Below are 22,555 nucleotides of genomic sequence, written 5' to 3' on the forward strand. Positions count from 1 at the left end.
CCGCAGGCTGCTGGCAGACCTTCCCACATACGACCGCAGAGGAGCCCAGCAGGACTTGAACTCACACCAACCGCATTGGTGAGAGACTCCTGGGTCATTACGCTGCACTAGCGCGTAATGACGGAGGCCCGCATTAGCTGAATTGGGCTTCTAAATAAAAGTAACGTACTAGATCAGGCTAGGCTTTCAACTTTCAAGCTGTGTAGTCTATTGTATATTCTTACCTTTTTTGATGATGCTTCGACCAAAGTCTTTGGGTCAATTGCATGGGTAAAAGTAACCCAGTCACAAAATGTTTACTGTAAATCTCAACTTCTTAAACTACTTAAACCCTTTTTTTGATGCCACTGAACATGCAAACTACATAAAACTGTGCAAATTAGGTCTCTACATTCCACAGTTCTCCTAAGATTGTTTCAACATACTGGCTGTGCAGGTGGTTGAAGAATTAGACCATATACAGTTGCAAGAGTCAAGCGAGCAAAATAGTATTTATTTATTTGATTGGTGTTTTATGCCCTACTCAAGAATATTTCACTTATACGACGGTGACCAGCATTATGGTGGGAGGAAACCGGGCAGAGCATGGGGGAGACCCACGACCATCCGCAGGTTGCTGGCGGACCTTCCCACATACAGCCGGAGAGGAAGCCAACATGAGCTGGACTTGAACTCATAGCGACCGCATTGGTCAGAGGCTCCTGGGTCATTATGCTGCATTAGCGCGCTAACCAACTGAGCCACAGAGGCCCCTGAGCAAAAAAGAAACATAATAATCCAAAAGCATGTTGCATGGCTTGTCAGGGAAATGACAAGAGAGCCTTCCATATTGTCTCACCTTGTGTATCGTATCCAACACCGTCTTCTCTCGTCCCTGAGGAATTCTGCGTCCCACAAACTTTCAGGCAAGGTGCTTCCTTCACCAAAGCTACAGGAGCTCTCTGAGTTGGGGGAGTGATTATACTGGCACCAAACTGTGGCTGAAAATCACATCAAACAAATCATTTACTCCTTGCTGCACTAAACTGTTGCAAAGAACGACCAATTCTTCATGTGTACAGGTGGGGGAAACTGGAGTGCTGGAATCATGTGCCTTCCAGCTAACTTCATAGATCTAACATTGGCCCTATTTTTGCATGCTTAGAAAAACACTCTGCAAATTACCTTTCACTTCACCCAGCAAGGCTGAAGTAAACCTAATGTAAAAGGAAAGAACATATTTATACAACATATTCTTTAAAGGAAAGAGATATGCAAACTGTATGGCATCCTATTGTTTCTTTAATGTTTTAAAGTTTGCTTAAGAAAGGAAAATGGATGGAAAAACAGTCATTTTCTACAAAATCCACCGATGCACAGGAAAACTGAAAATCCCGCCATGTTGTAGGCTTGTCCAATGAAAAGCCTTATTTTCCCCCCTCTTCAGTATTCATTGTGACATCACTATGCTTAAGGTTTTCCTCCTAAAATGTGATTAACATGCATTTCCAGCTAAATACGTACCTGTATCGTGACAATCATGGATTTTAAGGTCTTTGAAAGTCAACTGTAAAAAAGCAAGAGTTAAGGACCCACTAGAGGGTCACATCATGCCTACATTATTTCTAATATATTGGGTGTGGGACAACATACTGAGGCACAGACTTAAGTATGGACAGAAGAAAAAAATAATGTACATAACTGAGAACTGGGCCCTAGATCTGACGGGATCTGCTGCAGAACAAAATCAAACCCCATTTATTCTTAACTCCTTGAACCCCTCTCCCATATCCTTACCCTATCAATGCCTGCGTCCCCATCTAATGATCCAAGAGCTTCTGAGCGACTTCTCATGAACTCGCCTATAGATATCCTCATACAGGCGTCTCCCTCATGGAGCCTGTCCACCATTCTGGTACTCTGAGCCAGGTAGATAGATGTCTGAAGTAACCACGACTCATCCCCTAGACCAGAGTTGGGGTTAGCTTCCATCTTGTCATCCTGTAAGTCAACATCAGGGAACAGAAGAAAGTTCAGCTGATTCACCTTATAGGGCCACTTAATAGTTTATCAGAAAATTTGCATCAAGCTACCGTTTTAAGGCCTTAAAATGCATCTGACAGCAGCTTTCACAGGCCAAACATTACGTAAGATACAGTACCTTTGATTATGAGTTTCAATTTTAATCTTTAGCTTGAATCAACCTTAGGCTTTCACCGAGACTAACAGAAAGCAATTAATGGGGTAGTTTAACTTATGAAGATACCACATTTGCTCTGTTGTTCAATTCTTCTATTTCTGACAAGAAATCTTACTACATGTACTTGTTATGTTTTTGTTGTGTATCTCTGTAAAACTGTAAAATCCTATATCAAACCTTAATAAATATGTTTTCTTCCTGAAACTGTTGTTCATCACTTTGCAACATTTTCAATGCATCACCTGGAAAAAAATAAACAAGTGTATCAATATAAATATATGCAGGTATATCGTCAATAGAGCTAACAGAAGTACCGGTACCTGGAGTAAACCTCTTGACATTGGCAAGAAAGTGACGAACTTTTTTACGTTTGACTTAGACATTTAACTTGGACCACCAGTGCTGTTATACATGGCATACTTTTCCTCTAGTACAGTGACAAGAAGATGCATGTATGATTTGTGACCCACTTGCTCATGTATCTGATGAATCGCTCTATATCTTTATCCAACTACTGGAAGACCACCTAACTGGGCAAACAAGAACTGTCATCTGAGTATTCCCAAGAAGGCAATGCCAACAACTGAGTCCGGGTTATTATGAATATTCCCGGCCGGTAGCTCTCATGTCAGGACAGAAATGTTACCCCCAGTCCCATGTTTTGGTGAGAAATTGATCAGCTTGCTGCAACCCGGGGTGTCTTCATCAGTGTATCAGTCAAAACAAAATTACCCATTGCCCAACAAAACCCATGCAAAGTCTTACTTCTGTCCATAAACTCCTCCTGTTCGCGACACATACTGGCAGCCAGAGGGTCCTCCAGAGGCAGGTCCTTTCCCCACTCCTCAAACATATGCTTCTGGAAAGCTGCTTCCTGAGCCAGGGAGGTCTGGAAGGCAAGGTCCGTCACTCCTTCACCGTTCTCATCTATGTACACAGGACTCTCGGAAGACACATACGTCTTCTCTGTGAACACATGCAAAAACTGCATCATTTAGGTGGAGTTATCAGGTGTGTGTGTACATAGACTGTCTACATGTGGCAGAGCGAGTACATGTCGCCAAAGTGCTGCCGCCACTGAAGTATCATGCCGAAGACACCAGACATGATGCCTCACCAAGTCACCTTATACTGACACCGAGCCAACCAGTCATGTTACCTTGCTCTACCCTCTCAATGCTGAGTGCCAAGCAAGTACCGTTTCTTGAAATCTGTGGTAGGACCACGCCCAGGTTTGATCCTGGGGTTTCCAGATTTCACATTATAGTAAGAAATACAGTACACATACAGTAAATCACCCATAATTTCACGGAAGTTTTCACAAACTACCATATTTAATCACAGTAAATCAAAATAAAGTTAAGCTTTGCCTATAGTACACATTTTGCTTGACTGATTCATCCACCTTAGTTTTTTTATGAGGTTTGATTAATTTTTTAATCTATAAAAAAATTATCTGTTGGCATCAAAAATATCACTTTAAGGTCTAAGGAAAGTGCATTTGTACAGGTACACTTCAGGTGAAACAAACTAATCTCAGTTTGCTGTACTCGGTGAAAATCTGGCAAATTCTACAGACGTACAGTGCTACAGTTCAAACTGCATGCAATTAAATTATAGATGATTGAAAATGTAGGTGATACCATAGCAAGCAAATAGTTTGCAACATGATTTCCTTCATCCATGATTGTCGAGCTCTGCGAAAAGCAATCCTAAAAACATCTAAGTTTGGAAGGCATCCATAGCGAAAACTAGTTGTACAGAAATGATGAAAATTAAGAATCTGTCAGCAACCATATTGCGGTTGGGAGCCTAACCACACTCTCACCAATCACAAAACACTGCCCTAGTAAGAAGATAATCCTTCATCTGTTTTCAAGATTATGTGCTCAGCATATGGCAAGGCCTAAATATCTTAATCTAAATAGTGTGATGGAAACCATCTTGAATCAAATACCTCACCAAAACGCATTCACAACCATCCTGCTACAAATGGTAAGGCTCTGCCCAAATTCAAGGGCAATGGACAACAGTACTTCCAGGATACCATTCCATTTTTGTGGCAAGGAAAACTAAACTTCATCATTTTATGTTTAAACAATTTCTTTTGCCCGACTTAATAGGTACTGTGCTCAAGATAACACTGCAGATATGACAAATAGAACATAAAAACTAAGCCAAACTGTGACTTACTAATCTTTGAGACAGGTTTATTATCAGTGTCTGTACAGCCAATCGTGTCCTGATGCTTGTCATCATTCGCCTCTGCTAAATCAGGATACACCAGCTCATTGGATGTAAGAGCTGGCCTCTGGGCTTCATCCTTTTCCGGACTGGCCCCAAATGAGCCCAGGGAATTCCTGCCTCCAAACGGGAAGTCCTGTAGCAGCGAGAAGAGTCATAGCTGCGTTAACACTAATCAAACATAAGTCTGTGCTAAACTGGACCCAGGTTAGTTTTTGTATGTGATGGGGCCAATTCCTCCAAGCCATTTTCTGAAATGCTATCTTACAGCTCATTTTTTTGGCTTTAGAAATTGTTATTTTGTCCACCTCATCAAGATTATCTTAAGACATGAGAGTTATGAGAAACCTGACAGCTTGCCGGTAATGGATTTAGTTCAAATGGTAGTCTGACAGGACTTTTAAATGCATGCTGAGCAGGTAGTGTCTTCAAGGTGTGCACACAGTGTGAATGTTGGTGTGCACATCATGTTTAGAATGAGTGATTGAGTGAGTGCTCATTGTTGAACGTCGTACTAAACAATTCTTCACCATATAGCGAGGAGGAGTCCTTTGGGTGTGTGGCTCAATGTACCTCCGTTTATGCCGGGAGGAATTCCACTGCTCTTATCTGATGTTGCTTACCGAGATGACTTGCCAAAGGCAACCAAGTCCTCTCACCCGACCTATTATACTCAAAGGAGAAGAAAACTTAAAAACATGACACTATAGGCTGAAAAGAACACATTAGTTTCTATCTGATGGTGCCTGCTGCACAATTTTGCGATCTTTCCTCGCCATACAAGTAAAGCCTGAATACGGCAAAGCTGGCATAAATCGTTTCCGTCGCATCCTCCATCTTTAATACCCTGCAAGTTATGCTGGGGGGGGGGGGGGGGGGGGTGTTGCCTCTCAGCCTTGAGGTACATATTAGAATTTTTTTTATGGCATGCACCTGTGAGGAAAATGCATACTCTTTTCAATGGTATCTGACTGATATTTAAATAGTCTTCTCACCTGCGAGGAAAATGCATACTGATTTCAATGGTATCTGATTGATATTTAAATAGTCTTCTCCTCTAAACGGGTCAACCAGTTGTTACACTATCCTCTTTATGCTGAACACCAAGTGAGGAACCTGCAACTACCTCTATTAAAGACTTCGGCATATCACGTATAGTATCACCAGTATGTTTAAAATTACATATTTTGGTCTTTAATCAATGTTCCACAATGTAAGTTTGAACAATAATGTGCAGGATGTCAACTCTTTCTTTGTGTACTGTAGCTGACCCAACCATAAAATCTTACTCTGGAACTACATGTAATCCATTAAGTTTCGTGAAGATATAGCCTTACCCTGGCCCACAATAATACCAGGTAAATGGCTAAATTCAAAATCTGACAATTTGAATAAAACTGTAAATATATCTAATTATTTAAAATCATTACCTTGATGAGGCCTTCAAAGCGTGCCCTACCAAGTTTACACAAGATGGTGTAAAAATTGTCCCAACAGCCAACCCCAAAAACCTTACTATGGATGGCCACACCTGTATCTCAGCCTTAGACTTCCAGTCTCTCCAAAACTCACTGATATGGCCATGTATATACCTCAGCCTGACACTTCAGCCTCTCCACAACTCCCTGAGATGGCCACACATGTACCTCAGCCTGACACTTCCAGTCTCTCCACAACTCATCAATATGGCCACACATGTACCTCATCCTGACATTTCCAGTCTCTCCAAAGCTCACCGATATGGCTACACATGTACCGCATCCTGATACTTCCTGCTTCCTCAACTCACTGATATGGTCAGACATGTACCTCGGTCGGACACTTCCTGCTTGCACACATCTCACTGATATGGCCACACATGTACCTCATCCTGACACTTCCTGCTTCCTCACAACTCATTGATATGGTCAGACATGTACCTCAGTCTGACACTTCCAGGCTCCCCACAACTCACCAATATGGCCACACATCTACCTCATCCGCACACTTCCTGCTTGCCCACAACTCACTGATATGGCCACATATGTACCTCATCCTGACACTTCCTGCTTGCCCACAACTCACTGATATGGCCACACATGTACCTCAGCCTCACACTTCTAGGACATGTACCTCAGCCTCACACTTCCAGGTCTCTCCACAACCCACCGATAAGGCCACACATCTACCTCATCCTGACACTTCCAAGCTCTCCACAACCCACCGATAAGGCCACACATCTACTTCATCCTGACACTTCCAATCTCTCCACAACTCACTGATATGGTCATACATATACCTCATCTTGACAAAATCCTGATGCTTCCAGCCTCTCCTCCTGGTTCTGCTGGCTATGTGATATATGGTCAGACATGTACTCAACCTGACACTTTCTAGCTCTCCACAACTCACTGATATGACCACACATGTACTTCATCCTGACAATTCCTGCTTGCCCACAACTCACTGATATGGTCAGACATTTACCTCAGCCTCACACTTCCTGCTTGCCCACAACTCACTGATATGGCCACAGATGCACCTCAGCCTGACACTTCCTGCTTCCTCACAACTCACTGATATGGTCAGACATGTACCTCAGTCTGACACTTCCAGGCTTCCCACAACTCACCGATATGGCCACACATGAACCTCATCCGCACACTTCCTGCTTGCCCACAACTCACTGATATGGCCACACATGTACCTCAGCCTCACACTTCCAGGTCTCTCCATAACTCACCAATATGACCACACATCTACCTCATCCTGACACTTCCAAGTCTCTCCACAACCCACCGATATGGCCACACATCTACCTCATCCTGACACTTCCAAGCTCTCCACAACCCACCGATATGGCCACACATCTACCTCATCCTGACACTTCCAATCTCTCCACAACCCACTGATATGGCCACACATCTACCTCGTCCTGACACTTCCAATCTCTCCACAACCCACTGATATGGCCACACATCTACCTCATCCTGACACTTCCAATCTCTCCACAACCCACTGATATGGCCACACATCTACCTCATCCTGAAACTTCCAAGCTCTCCACAACCCACCCATATGGCCACACATCTACCTCATCCTGACATTTCCAGGCTCTCTACAAGTCACTGATATTGCCATACATATACCTCATCCTGACAAAATCCTGATGCCTCCAGCCTCTCCCCCTGGTTCTGCTCGCTATGTGAGGAGTGGAGAAAGTCCTCAAAATGGTAGCTGCTTTCTTCGGCCAGGCCACCCCCAACCTGCTGCAAGTCATCAATGCCACTGTGCGTCATTTCCAGTGGTTTGAAATGTATCGAGTCCAGGACAGGCTGGTTTACCTGAGAAAGGCACATCAAAATTCTTTCTCTAATGTTTTCCAATGGTTCTACTTCATTTTTGTATAGTTAGGCAGTCAGTTTTTAGTGGTGGCGAAAACCAGAATGCCAGGGGTAAACCACCAACTTTTGACAAGTAACTCACACTTTCTGTAATGTACAGCTATGCACACTGTATTGGTGGTCTTCACAGAACGTTAGCACTGGCAAATGGCCACACCGTTTATTTGATTGGTGTTCTGCGCCATACCCAAGAATGTTTCACTTATATAGCAGCAGTCAGCATTATGGTAGGAGGAAATCGGGCAGAGCTCGGGGGAAACCCACGATCATCCACAAGTTGCTGGCAGACCTTTGCATGTATGGCTGGAGAGGAAGCTAGCATGAGCTGGACTTCAGCTCACAACGTCCATGTTGGTGAGAGGCTCCTGGGTCACTGCGCTGCACTGGCGTGCTAACTCCCTCAGTCATGCTAGCCCCAAAATAGCCACACCAGCATCATTCACTGTAAACATGTATTGTCACCAAGCCCTCACTAATTCCATGTCTAGGAATGGGGACTGAACCCACACTTTGTGTGTGCTAGCAAGTGAAAGAGAAGTGTTTTAGCCACTTCGTTATCAGGTGCTACCTACACTGCTTTTAACTCATTTGCTACCACAACATCATACAGCCTTCGCTACTGCAACCCTGATCACCGCTTGGTCTTCAGCAGGCCACTGCAGAAATACAATTTTGCACTAAAAAAGTTTTTGTTTTATTATTTTTGGATAATTCCACCATCAGATATTCAGTGGCAGTTGGTATTTTTGTTCTGTGAAGCGTGTAAATATAAAATTAATCACTTTATTAGAACAATGTATCTCTCGATTTAAAATTGCGTTTCCATAGTTCGCGTTCGTTGTTGTTGTTACCGGTACATTTTCCGATAGTTTAGGTTCGCGTCCCTCATTAATTCTGGAGCGCAGTTGAACTAAAGTTAATTCCTCTTTGACGAAAGACTCTTCTATGTCACTGCTAACATCTGAAACCGAAATATCCGAATCGAAATTCTCTCAAACCTCTTTATTCATAAAGACTTCGAAATCGTCGTCTGTACTCGAGTCCGCCATTTCAGCAAACGCCTCAGAGAAAGCTTCCATAGGGTCTAATAAGCCAGTATTTGGTTTAGCTCCCTAAAAATCCCAATTTTGCAAAAATAGACCAGTCAGAGACAGTGTTTTATGCAGCTTAAGCCGCTCGCGGGGAAATGAGTTCGTCAAATGTGCGGCTTGAGCCGCTCGCGATAACCAAGGGGTATGGTTAGCCTGCGGCTTAAGCCGCTCCCAGGAGTGAATGAGTTAACATTATTTCAACTGTTTCCACACGGCTTACTAGCAGAAAAAGTATGAACAGACTTACCATGCTCTGCATTCCAACAGAATCCCTTGTCTCATCTCCCACTGGCCGAATACGTCTTTCATCCTGTCAAATGATTCAATATTACATTCACAACAAACCAAAAGAAATACCATGCCCAATGAACTGTTTTTTTTTTACTTTTTTACTTATCTGATTAGTGGTTTATGCCATACAATGTACTCAAGATTATTTCGGCCAGTACTATGGTGGGAGGAAACCCGGAAGAACCCGGTTGGAACTTATGACCATCCGCAGGTTGCTAGAAAACCTTCCCCCAAAAGACTGCAGAGGAATCCAACAAATTGATACTTCAAGGTTATGGCTGGAAACTAAGATACACCTGTCATGGTAAAGTGAGTAACAGATGATGCCATCAGGCTAGGTGCTGAGGGTCAAGACACACATTTACAAGAACAGCCCCTCCCCCCCTTTCAATTTCTTAAGTGAAGCAGCTCTCAGTGTGAGCCTGAAAACTCAATGAAAGCAAAAAAAGGGAATAGCTCTGTAAAATGGGAATCATTTTCAACAGGCTCCAAGTGATAATTTGTAGATTCAGTGGTGAATGACAACCTATGTCATGCCATTGTAAGATTCATAATGGAGGCTCATAAAAATATGGCCAGAGGCATTATGGGATACCTTAAGCCAGGACGTAAAATTCACAAAATGACACTGGGACATACCATACATGTATGCCATTTGGTGTTTTGGGGCCCATGCCAGCTGATCCATCTAACCCTAATCAATTCAGCTCTCATCACAGACATTACCTGTGGTACCTGTAATGGCCTTGGGTCCTGAGGTCTCACAAACACAGGGGGGCCATCAATGACAAACAGTTCATCCTCGCTGCACATGGGGTTCAAACCAAAAACAAACTTCATTTAAAATGTAAATACAAATCAAGTCTTACCTTGAAATTGAAGAAAACATTGCTGTTTTTCCCTCTAAACTGTGCCTTAAAAGAGTTCAGAGGCTGGAAGGTTTTTACATATACAGAATATTTTCTATTTCTTAAAAATTTTTTTTCCTTTATTAGCTTTTATACATGAATTGTTTCTTTGCTGCCAATACTTTAGCTGCTATCTCTTTCTGAATAATGTTTCCAAATGAACTTTTTGCATACTTGCAAGTCACAGCAGTAAAAATATGGTTCACTTACCTTCCCGGAGCACTGCTTCCATCACCTCCGCCACCCCAGTCCCCAGGGACAGGGGAGATAACCACTTCTCCCTCAGCTGACTGTCTTACAAATGTGTTAGGGCGAGATGAGCCATCAGTGAAATGGTCACTTCCTCCCTCCAGCCCTAGAAAAAAAACAAAAAAAACAAAACAAATAAAGTCCATAAAATAAGCTATAAAACAGCTGAAGATTAATCTTCTTATTTCCACAGATTTTTCACATCTGTTCAGTATAGGTATATTGTCACGGTAATAAGTATTCGTGCACAAACTTTTCCCCTCAGTATGACCTGTCAGCAAGTTCCAACACAACACCATGTACTTTCAGCCTTATTTCCAATAACTCAAACCTCATTTGCATACCTGGTCTGATATTATCGTCAGCAATCTCCTCACAACTGCCTACCCCATTCTGTCGGTCATTGTTCAAGGACTGTCTCATAGCCTACAAACAACAGCACAAGTAATGAAGACCAATGTTTGTTATGTGACTGTGACATGCCACTTCACAGTTTTACCTCAGGTGATGAAAGAGACGACAAAGTTTTCCGGGGAGCTATCTTTCAAATAGGAATCAGCGAATGAAGTGTGTTTATCCACAAAAAGTCAAAAACAGAAAGAAGGATTTTCACATAAAACCAATTGGGAACTTGAACATCCTGAGCAAACAAACTGAATACTCAATACTGATGCATAAAACTATGAATTGTGGCCTGAACGCCTATATTAGGATTCAGAGAGTTAAAATTCTGACGACCTACGAAGTGTATTACTAAGATGAATACATAAAAATTTGAACTTTTGGCACCTAAAATCAAATAACACAAGGTTTTCTCTTTTGGCCTCATACAGCTGTGGGAAACTGGCCCTAATTTATTAGGTCATCAATCACTACTTTAAACTAAGGCATGAATAGTGAAGCAAGTCATCTAGGTATAAATTCTGTAGCTACACTCACACTTCTAACAGCCTCCAGTTCATCCTCTGTGTCAGCACTGTCAGAGTTAGCCAAGGGGCCCTGCTGGGGGCAGGTCTCCTTGTTAACATCCAGCTGATCATCTGAAACGACATAATATAAACTTAACATAATGTACTGTGAATTCTTCAACTTTTTAACACATTTGCAAGGTGTTTATTGGAGCATATTCTGAAGGCATTCTGTGTAAACTAATAATAGTATATTTTTTGTGAATCCCTGAAGTTGGCCATTTAAAACCAATGTAGTTTTGTCTCAAAAAATCTAATTATAAAAATGTATAAACTGCATTGAAAGTTGCTCTTTCATATGCGAAAAGGTTGAGGAATTACAGTAAGCCAAAAATCAGATGTACAAAGAAGACTGCTTGACCGATTCAATGATACTCAAGAATGCCATCACCACTTACAAAGGTTCACAGAAATCATTTTTCCATGTACCGACCACCACTTTCTAGGCGAAATGGAGTTTTTGATTTAACTAAAATTGAGTTTGTTATTTTTTTTCTTTTGTTTCGACCCACCATTTGGAGTTTCTAACACTGAATATCTTTGATAATAGGCAGACACTGCAGTAAGCTACATGTATTTCAGGAGTGAGTTATTGCTTGGGGTTTAATGTCGTGCTCAATATTTCAGTCACTACCCAGAAAGCTTAAAACCTAGAGTATCAGTCTAGATGAGCTATTCGTCTTCACATCACTTATACAAAAATATTCAATAGTAATGAATCAAGAAAGACTGATCATGCATTAATGGCTTAAGGAATGCGGTTGTTACTCTGGGTGAGTAAAAGAACACATCAAAAATGACAAAAACAAAACATCTTCGAAAATTGAAAATCATGCAACACCTTACATGTGTATCAGAAACTAATCTGAATGTTCTGTGAATTATCTAAATTCTCTTGATTGATTGATTTATTTATTTGATTGGTGTTTTACGCTGTACTCAAGAATAATCTAAATTCTCTTGAAGTCGTATCCTTACTTGTCAAAATGAACGAAGATTTCAATCAGCAAAAGCCACCAAGTCTGATCTGACTAATTGACAGGGTAGTCATCACATGAAATTTACCGCAAAACTCAGCCACTGGTAATAACCCACAAAAAAGGATTCCATGGACCCCATGGAGTATTAACTATAATGATCTTTACATAGAGAATCCACATATTTAGACAGATAAAATACACTGCTACTTTATGTAACAATGCATTGTCACTTTTTCCACAATGAATATGGCTTTGATCTCAATGGCCTGAACTGTCCTGTCTGGCACACATCTCCATGTGCATTCTTTGAACAAAAAACAGCCTTTTAAAGCGAATCTATGTCACTGGTAAATTTTTACATGTGGCCAAAGCGGTTTTAATTTCGCTGCTATAAGCCATTTATCAAACGCTGTAAGCCATTTAATCAACACAGAGGGTCATAATAACTAGTCACGCAAACAGGTTGCTTTGCAGACTTTGGATATGTTCAAACTGAGTTTATGTAAAATTTTGAATATTTCTTCCTAAAAACCTTAAATTGAATAAACATAACCAGTTATTGAGTATTTCACTCAATCGACGGACCATATGCCGGCTCATCCAGACGACTTCTATGAACCCCTTCACTTATTGTCACCAAGGCCACCTATCAATAGTAAAGAGCAGGGAACCACAAAAAAAGCAATTACGCGTATGTACAATCTGCACACAAACAAATACATTCTAGATTGATTTCTACATGCATGTACCTTCAAAAGCTATAGACACAGGGCTGTCACTTGTGGTTGACTTCTGTTTGGTGCTACAGTAATACTGAAACCAGTCTTCAGCTCCTGCAATCAGAAACCAATACAAGGTCATAATCTGTGATCTTCAAGTAAACAATGGATAAAATGGCCACACCTGATATATTAATTCAAAATGGCTCTGACAGTCATATAGATCTACCACTAAACACTGGGAAACACAAGATCAACATTTCTCTAATAAATTTGCAAGAAATTATTACTTTACAAAGAAGGATATTTTTAGGGCAGCCATCTTGGAAAAAAAGGAATGTGCTCAAATAAAAATTTTATACTTCTTTATCCCTGGTCATCACACTAAGATGAGTATCAATCCCAAACATTTAATCCAACTGTAGGTTGCAGGTACATGAGCATTGCATTACTCACACAGATGTGCTATAAAACATATCACCATATCAGACAATTAAAGTGAAAAAGATGACTCCTGTAATATTTCAGACAGCCCATTATTAATTCTGACAGAAAAGATTCTTTTAACCACTGTCCACACAGTGTTCACAGCGAAAGCTTTCTTCCACAGTGAATGACCAAAACTTTAATACATTTTTTATTGGCCAGTAAATGTCAAACAATATTACTTATGGTGCCGAAACTTACATTTTTCCACAGAATATTATCCTACCTTAAAAATAAATCCTAATAATCCTTCCTTCAAATAAACTTCATAACATCTCAGATTAATAAAACTCTCAGATTCAGGCAAAATGAAAAACTAAATGATGGGTGAAATTTTACTTCATTTCCTGTAAATTTCAACTAATTTGATATTATTAACAAATACACTACCAGGCTTTCCTTTTTTGCTCTTTTTTTTTTCTTTCTTTTCTTATGTCTACAACTAACCTGTTGGGAAGTGCTCTTCTTCTCTGTAATTATTGTGACCATTGGTCTCCTTCTCCACCTCCTCTGGCTCGTTCTCAAATTGAAGTTCTCCGAAATCACTGAAATCATCGTCAAGATCAGCCAGTTCTGCGTCTTCAAATTGCACCTCACATATACTCGCCTCTGCCTCTTCTCCCTCCTGTAGCCCACTCCCTGCCCCCAGCAGAGTCTGTACCACAGACAGTGCACCCCCGCCCCCTTGAGGCCGCTCTGATTGACCTGCTGCTGTTTGTTTCTTCACCGTTCCCATGGCGTGGGATCGCGCCATTGTCTGTTCGCTGGAGGAGTCCACTCCATGAGAATCTTTAGATGAGCTACATAAACCTGACATTTGCTGTCTGTTGGACTGATGTGTGTTTCTGGCCTCCTGTCCAAAGTTCATTAACTCTGAAGACGACACATCTTCTATATTGAAAAAGGAATTGTCTACAACCAAACAGAATTGACATTAATGTTTGTTGTTGAAATGCTTTTGGTAACTTTCACACACACAACCGTGTAAGTTTTTCTGACAAGTTTAAATCAGACAGGTATTATCTGGTCTTTTCGAAGTGCTGCAAAGTGTATAAGCATGTACCTCCTACATGTTCATTACATTTTTTCTACGCAATGCCCTCAAGCTATTCAATAATGTTCACATGTTACCCCTATTCATGCTGTAAGCTTCATCAGTATATGATCAGTGATTATTTATCTACTTGATTGCTGTTTAAATCAATACTCACTTAAATCAATTTTTCACTTTAATATAAGATGGGGGGCCTCCGAGGCTGAGAGGGTTAGCATGCCAGCATGGCACAATGACCCAGGAGTCTCCCACCAATGTGATTGCTGTGAGTTCAATTCCAGCTCATGCTGGCTTCCTCTCTAGCCGTACATGGGAAGGTCTTCCAGCAACCTGCAGATGGTCACGGGTGTCCCCTGGGCTCTGCCTGCTTTCTACCCACCATAATGCTGGCTGCCTTCATATAAGTGAAATGTTCTTGAGTACGGCATGAAACTCCAATCAAATAAATAACTAAATAAATTAATATAAGATGAAGAGCAGTTTTATGGGTGGGAGAAAACTGACTGCCCAGGGTAAGCCACTGACCGGTTTCAACTTAGTGCCGTGACATACACACATGCACACCATACTTATCAAAGGCAGGTGGTCTTAAACTATCATTATCATTGCCACCAATTTCTCAGGCACAGTGAAGAATCCACAAATTCCCTGTCCAATGCTGGGGTTAAACTGCCACCCTGTGAACCTGTGAATGAGGACAAATACCAACACTAGCATGAAGTGTACAAACCTTGCATCATTTCCTGAGGGATAATACCCAGCGAGGAACGGTTGGCATCACCACCAGCATGAGGGGGCAGTACCAGCTCTGAGTTGGATCTGTCAGGTAAGAAAGACATATCCATATACATAAAACATTAGAAATCCATAAATACAAATAACTAATTTGCTAATCTGCTAATACAAAACCATCAGTCCATCTATGACCTTCACATTGAAAGGATATGAAGATTTATACATATCCATGCACGATCTAGGTGTCAAGATCGTGAAAAAAAATATATATGCGTCCCATATAACATTAATAATTAAGTGTGCAGAATGTAATTATAAAGTGCACATTTCTTCTCAATGTCTAGAAACAACAAGTTAAGTCTGTAGCCCATGCAGATACATTTGGTCTTGATCTAGTCTTTCATAACAGAAAAAAACAAAAACATCATGACTTGTTCGATGAATGAAATAACCCAAATACATGTGCATGTACTTGCTGAATGGTAACTGCTAGCTGCCTACCCTTTCCTGCTGTTTATTGGATATCCCTGACCACTATATGCAGTCCCTGGTCCACAATGATCACTGAAGGAGATGCATGCCACCGGGCCCTGGTTGGCCACTCTGTCATTTGGCTGACCTTGAGGGGCTGACCAAGGCTCACAGTCCAAAAAAGAACCTTTTGGGTCGTCATAGTCTCTGAAGTAAAGAAATTAATTCATGACTCAAACAAGTGAGGCATGGTAATGTAAAACCAAAATTTAAATGCCAGTTGTTTAATCCAATTCTCCCGAAAATTACAGGCAAAATATAGAAATCAATAACAAATAAATTCAGTATTTAAGTCCACCAGAATCCTTAATTAACAGAACCTGTACTTGAAGCATCATGATCATATTTATCCTGGCAACTAGCTTTTTTTCTTTTTTAAAGGCATCTTCACGTTTCTTAACACCCTAGCCCCAGGATCACGAATCTGACCTAATCTAAAGTAGAAATTATAACTAACTTCAGTGAAATTTTATTTTAATATTAACAGTTTTCTAGAGTTTTCATGACAAAATCGGAATTCAGTGTTTATGTTTAGGTCTATATTCATGACCAGTATCCCAGGTTAGATTGTGACTTTAGTCCAAGGTCCACTTTGTGACCCTGTGGCATGAACAGCAACATTCTTCAATCAGAATTTCACTTGTGGGCAAAAAAACAATTACAGGTGATGTACCACAGGAGCAATAACACATTAGATCATTATCACTGCATAACACAGATTAGACCTATCAATGCATATAGATGACAAAATGTAAATTAATGCAAAAACTTGAAACAGAAAATGAAAAAAATACTAGCATTCTCACATATCTGAGGTGGACCAGAAACATAATTACAGTTAAAAACAACATAATTGACGTAACTTTTATATGCGCATACAACAGTAATGCAAATACATGTGCATTTGTGCATTAAGAGATTCAAGCATTAATTTAACCCACAAAATGGCGGAAATAAATTGAAAAGAACATCAGTCAAAAAATGTTTTGTCAAATAATAATGTCTTCTCCCGAAAACACAACAAAACCCCTGGCCCTTTAAACGATTAACTCCTGTAGCTTATCAATATTGTCTATTTTTACCAAAAACAAACCCATGTCCTCAATGTTTGCTTAGGAATAATTACAAGGCATGAACTGTAGATTGCAAACTCTCCTTGGCTTTATAAGAACATTTTACATGTCCTTTTCAAAATTATGGTCACCCAAATTTACTTCTGAGAGGTCATTCTGACATCAATTCCTCCTTTCTACAAATCATTGTGTGGAGATCACACGTAAAAACCAAGCCACTTACAAAGGTACATGTAACTTTACTGTTTAGTAAAAAAGTTTTATTTTTAGTAAAAATTGGTGTTACGAAAGGAACCTGTTAGTAGAAATGTTGGGACAGTTATAAGGCTCAGCACAAATGAATCAAAACAAAATGTGTCCAGAGTTATGTAGCATTTTGCTTTCAGCACCGGCGACCTGTGTTCCATGCAGACTTATGCACCCTGCTCCTTTACACCATCTAGCCATGCTGACTTAGGAAAGTTAGAGGTAGATAAGGTTCAAACAGACCAAATGTCGAGACACTGTATTAGATGAACTGTGTAGTATACCTTTGTTTACCCGGTTGCATGGGTCGCGCATGTTCCACAATTGGAGGCTTTTCCTTCGGTTTGCCTCTGTTATTTCTAGATGTACCAAATATACAATTACATACTGCATCAGTAGTTCAAATTCAATGGCAACTTATACTCTGTGAAAAGTTCTACATTAGGCAAAAATCCAGACTATTTATCCTATATTTGAATGGTGCTCAGCTGTACTCTGGACGGTTTTATGCTGTCTTAAGTTGGGACAGAGGAAACCAGGCATAAGCACTGGATCTTACCAGGTACTTGACAAATTTTCTTTGAACACAGGGTGGTTCCAGTCAGAAAACTTAGAACAAAACTGTGAAGTAACCACACTTCTTGTTCTTTTTGGATCGTTTTGGGGTATTCACCCACATTAGCTCATCTTTGCATACAATTTATAAAAAACAATTATAGTGTTAAACACAGGGCATAAAAGCTGAAAAGGTGGGACATCAGGTTTCCTTTTCAGACTGTGCCACAATGAACAATGTCGTATGTATCTAAGTTCCTTGGAGCCGCATTACATGCATGTAATGTATGTCATTGCCTATCAGCCTACTCTCCTTATGCAAAGGACTGTAGCTGTAAGTCTACTCAACCTCTGATGAAAAGCCTGCACAACTTGCATATGGCGAGGTAAACGTAGCTATTTAACATAATCCTGGCCGACCAATGGAAATGACTCTACTATCTCCTGGCGGGAAGTGGTAAACAGTAAATGCGGTTGACATGTGCAGACACCTATAGCTCTATATACGACAACCATGCGATTCGATGGCCATGCCAAAGCAATGGCAAGATTATGTGGATTTCAATGTTTACTATAGAATTTATTTAGCACAGCTAGTATTCACAGTGAATCATCGTGTTGTGACAACCCCAAAGTGTGATTATACAACGGAAAGTAAGACTTCTAAGGAGCTCCTGGACACTTTCCACTTCTTCTCCCCTGATGTTGTTGAGGTGAAAGGAGAGGGCTATGTCTGCATGCCATGTTCTGTGAGACTAAATAAATTTAAAAAGGCTATACGGAAAGAGGAAACCTACAAACGAGAGAGGGAGGATATTTGCAAGGATATTAAAAAGCAATGGGAAACGAACAAACAGAGAGTTGCTCAAATGGCCGTTGGAAGTTCATCACCCCGCATTAAGAGATTTAGAGCTATCACCCCCACGGCGAAGAAAGAAAATGTTTCAACCAGTTCTGCTCCAGCACTACAACCTGTTACTGTAAGTTAGAGAAAGTTTTATTTCCTTAAATATAATTACTTACAACCCTTTCTGACAAACAAGGGCCTCAGGTTCTCTAATTTCCTCGCCTTCGTGCTCTACGGTCGACATCTTACTTTTGCCAGTTCTTGCTTGATGATGAATATTAATGAAGACACACTCCCACTTCAACCAACGAAAATTTACAGTCTTCTGCGAAGGCTTTTTTCTCGTATGGAGCGTTCATTGGCTAACACTGATTACATCACTGTCCACTTGAATACGAATGTGGTAGGTATTTCGACAGACCGAAAACTGGTAGGGTATCAGTAGGTTAGAATGGTCTTGTTTAGGGAGACTACTATCAGCCACATTAGGGCTGTCCGGTATCAGGAAGTTTAAAATTAAAAATCTGGCATAAGAGGTTTGTGAATTTGTACATATGGGTAATGAACTAAAATTCTGCCACAAAAAAAAATGATTTTTTGGAACAAATAAAAGTAATAAAATATTACTTTTAATGCAGAAACATTTTTCTAGTAGAATATGACTACCATCCAAGCAAACCTGAAAAAACCTTTTTAAGACCAACAGAATTCTCCGCATTAGGTAAAATGTGTAACTCAGTCAAGAACAAAATTTTAGGTCATTTACAATAATCAAACCACAAAATGAAATATATGTACATCACAAAATAAAGATTCGAAATTTTAGCTTGATATTTCACTGAAGTGAAGGTAGACATCATGACAACATTAAAAGCTAACATACCTGTTCACACTACTGCGTACCACAGTGGAGGCTGCAACAGGTTCTGGTGGACTGTAGATCGTTCGGTTATCAATGGACATGATTGACATTTCTGGGAACAAGGAAGCATCGCCCATTTCCAATGTGTAACGAGAGTCCCTGCCATGGGGATCCTAGAGAACACAGAAGCAATATGAAGTTTGTACTACAGGGGTTGATTCCACAAAGTCATTTCTGACTTTCTGACTTAAAACCTTCTCGCAACGCTTAGTTTAGACACTGACACACGTTGAGTACCGGTAACACTATTCTTTAGATGACACTGGACTAAAGAATAAGCTGTAAAACCTTATTTCAAGTGTTGACTTAAGTGAGAAATGGCCATGTGAAATCATCCTTAGCAAAATCACAGAGTATCGGATCCATCTATATACAGTACCCTAATTCCTCAACATTTTTGCATGTGAAAGAGCAACTTTCAGTGCAATTTATACACATTTGGATTTTGGAGACAAAATACATTAGTTGGATTGGCCAGTTTCAGGGCTTTACCAGAAATACAATTTCACCAGTAAACACAGAATAATGCCGTGAGAATATGCTTGAATGAACAATTTGCAAACATGCGATGGGAGGACATCCATAACCATCCACAGACTGCTGACAGACCGTCTCCCACAGAGCGGGAGATGAAGCCTGCATGAGCTGGACTTGAACACACAAAAACCATAATGACGAGAGGCTCCGAGATCACAGAGCCACGATGGCACATAAGGAATAGTATCACTTCACATCAGAAAAATTTTATGGAAACTGCTGAAGATTTTGTTTTGGGGGACTTTTCGTCTATTGGGGTTAAATAGTGTTATTCATCATAAATCTTTCTGAACAATGGTATCAGCTCTGTTTCACTAGTTTATATCGTTCATATCATAACATATCTATACACCACATGACTTTGGGAATAGGTGTAGGGCCTATACCAAATATGAAGATGGGCTAACGTGCATTTATCCCATCTTTTGACATAATGGAACTACGGAACGGAAACCAATCATTTATTAGACAAACTTCTGGAAATGAAATGAAGCTTTTATATTGCTTATTCTATACATACGCATTTTTTTTTTATATTTGTACCATCTGTCACAAGAACATCAACGTACTACATTCTAAATAATGCCTTTATTTCAATCTGCTTTATGTGCAAATTGATTGCTTGTGATTATCATCTGTGTCACATGTAAATTATCATTTAATTCCGAATTTACTCTGAGAATTCTACTTTTTTCAATGTCATAGTGGTATAGAGTTGAACGAACAATATGTCAAGTCCGCCAAATGTTTTGAGTGGTTCCACTTCGAGATGTGACTTGTGACTTGTGCGTTGTTGTTGTCAATCAACACTGTGTTACACCACACCACTATACATCATTTACTGAATACCAAAATACCTACCATTCTCGCTTCTGTGATATACGGAATACAACGGTCCTTCTAAACGGCTGCACAACTCCACAGTGCATCAGAAGACATTCTGAAAAGTTATTCCTGGAAAATGGAAAGGTGTGGCATTGATGAGTAGATGGTAACAACGTGATCAACAACGTCAGTTGATCAAGTTTCTCAGCCTCAATGTCCTTTTATCCCAACTTCAAGCTGAATCAAATAGTTCTTTCAATCCACGTGTAATGGTATTCGGCTGTTTTAAGACCTTGCGACTCCAGCATGATGGGCAACAAAGCGAAAGTATTCACGTAGACAGGTTCTTATTTGTTTGAAAAACCGCCATTTTGCATGAAGCTGTCAATGTCACTACCAAGCTCGATGTTGATTGGTGGAGAGTGCATAAGTAAAACGTGCATCCGGACACAGGCCCCCATTTCATATTTCTCCCCTCTATTTATCTCTTGCAGATGCCAGTGTTACCCTTTGGTGTTTGTTTTGTGGAAAGTACTAATTTAGTATGAGGCAACAACACAGGTGGTGGTATTCTTTTGCACTGTGAGTTGAGGTAAACTAGTCAACCAATGGCAGTCATGGGGGAGGCGGGGAAAGACATTTATACGCAAAGAAGAGGAGAGCCAAAATCGTGTTGTGTTGCATGAAGATTAAGGGATGGAACATATCAGCTTTGTCTTTGTATGTAAACTTTCCTGCATCTAAAATGCATCGGCTCTTTCTTTTGTCACCACCATTGTTTCCACTTCACAACAATGTATCAGTAAACAGATACATTTTTTTACCCACCAAAGCATCCGTCAGTGGTGATATCAATGACAGTTTAGGAAATTATACCATTATATTCCCAGCTACATGCTAATTAGCATTGAGTTTTGATGGGGAGAAAAGCTTTCCATTACAACTTCTGTTTTTCGGGAGGGAAATGTAATCGTGTGTATTTTAGGGTGTAAAGTCTTTTTTTGCTGTCAGCCTGTCGTGTTTGGTGTACAGGTGCATGCTTGGTATCAATATGATGAAAATTGTCTAAGCTTGGGCAGGTATGAGTTTTGATGATGAAAGTTTGAAATTCTGGGCGAGAGGATACAAGGAGGCAGGTGGTGATGAGCCTGCGAGTGACGTCGCCTTGGCGTTGCTAGGCCCCCCTCCCAGCTGCCGACATAGACAGGTCCAGAATTTGACAGTCAACCAATGTCAAGATTTCTATGGCTTCTTTCTCACAGGCTGGGCCAGGTATGCACCAAAGTTTATTGACCACAGAATGTTTGGGACTGAGCTACAACGCTAAACATTAACATTGTCGCTTATGGAAGATTAATGGGGGCCTGTGGCCATCCCACTGACTTCATATCTGGCAGCATATCCATGGCGGTGCATGGATAAGGCCTACTATATGTCATGTAAAGCTTTTAATGACTTACTAACAAATTGATTATGCAGGGTTGATTGTTAGTACATATATCAGGTATAACCCTAATATGACTTTCGTACATGTAGTTCATTGTGTCATTTTGTATAGGACTGAGTATATAGGCCTACCTCAATAACACATTTTTTACTGCTGGAGGAGGTACCCAGTATATGAAATAGGAGATATTGAGAACATTATCTCCTTGATTGATTTGATCAGTTCTTATTTAACACCTAATCAATCATATAACAAGAAAGGAGTCCTTAGAGTGCATGTAATGTG

At 40.4% G+C, this 22,555-nt stretch overlaps 1 protein-coding gene across 1 annotated transcript; it reads right to left on the bottom strand.

Annotated features, from left to right (window-relative positions):
* Positions 1-719: 719 nt before the first annotated feature.
* On the bottom strand, positions 720-21,171 carry LOC135467447 (uncharacterized). The gene is made up of 18 exons (XM_064745219.1): positions 20,860-21,171; positions 19,423-19,574; positions 17,422-17,496; positions 15,789-15,965; positions 15,283-15,371; positions 13,946-14,410; positions 13,043-13,126; positions 11,285-11,385; positions 10,690-10,771; positions 10,307-10,451; positions 9,915-9,993; positions 9,145-9,207; positions 7,552-7,746; positions 4,373-4,559; positions 2,945-3,145; positions 2,357-2,421; positions 1,777-1,980; positions 720-980 (listed from the first exon to the last, which is right to left on the bottom strand). Exons 1-18 carry the CDS (start codon positions 20,860-20,862, stop codon positions 801-803), a joined length of 2,547 nt encoding a protein of 848 aa, XP_064601289.1. The 5' UTR covers positions 20,863-21,171; the 3' UTR covers positions 720-800.
* Between the last annotated feature and the right edge of the window lie 1,384 nt (positions 21,172-22,555).

Source organism: Liolophura sinensis, chromosome 6 (genome assembly GCF_032854445.1).
Source record: "Liolophura sinensis isolate JHLJ2023 chromosome 6, CUHK_Ljap_v2, whole genome shotgun sequence".
NCBI classification, from domain to species: domain Eukaryota; kingdom Metazoa; phylum Mollusca; class Polyplacophora; order Chitonida; family Chitonidae; genus Liolophura; species Liolophura sinensis.

Bases quoted from the DNA above. Each gene is read 5' to 3' on its own strand.
- LOC135467447 (XM_064745219.1), bottom strand. The intron at 15,372-15,788 runs GTAGGCAGCTAG...CTTACCTGACAG, and splicing joins CCAATAAACAGCAGGAAAGG to ATCCAACTCAGAGCTGGTAC. The intron at 7,747-9,144 runs GTAAGTCTGTTC...TGCCTTTCTCAG, and splicing joins CTGTTGGAATGCAGAGCATG to GTAAACCAGCCTGTCCTGGA.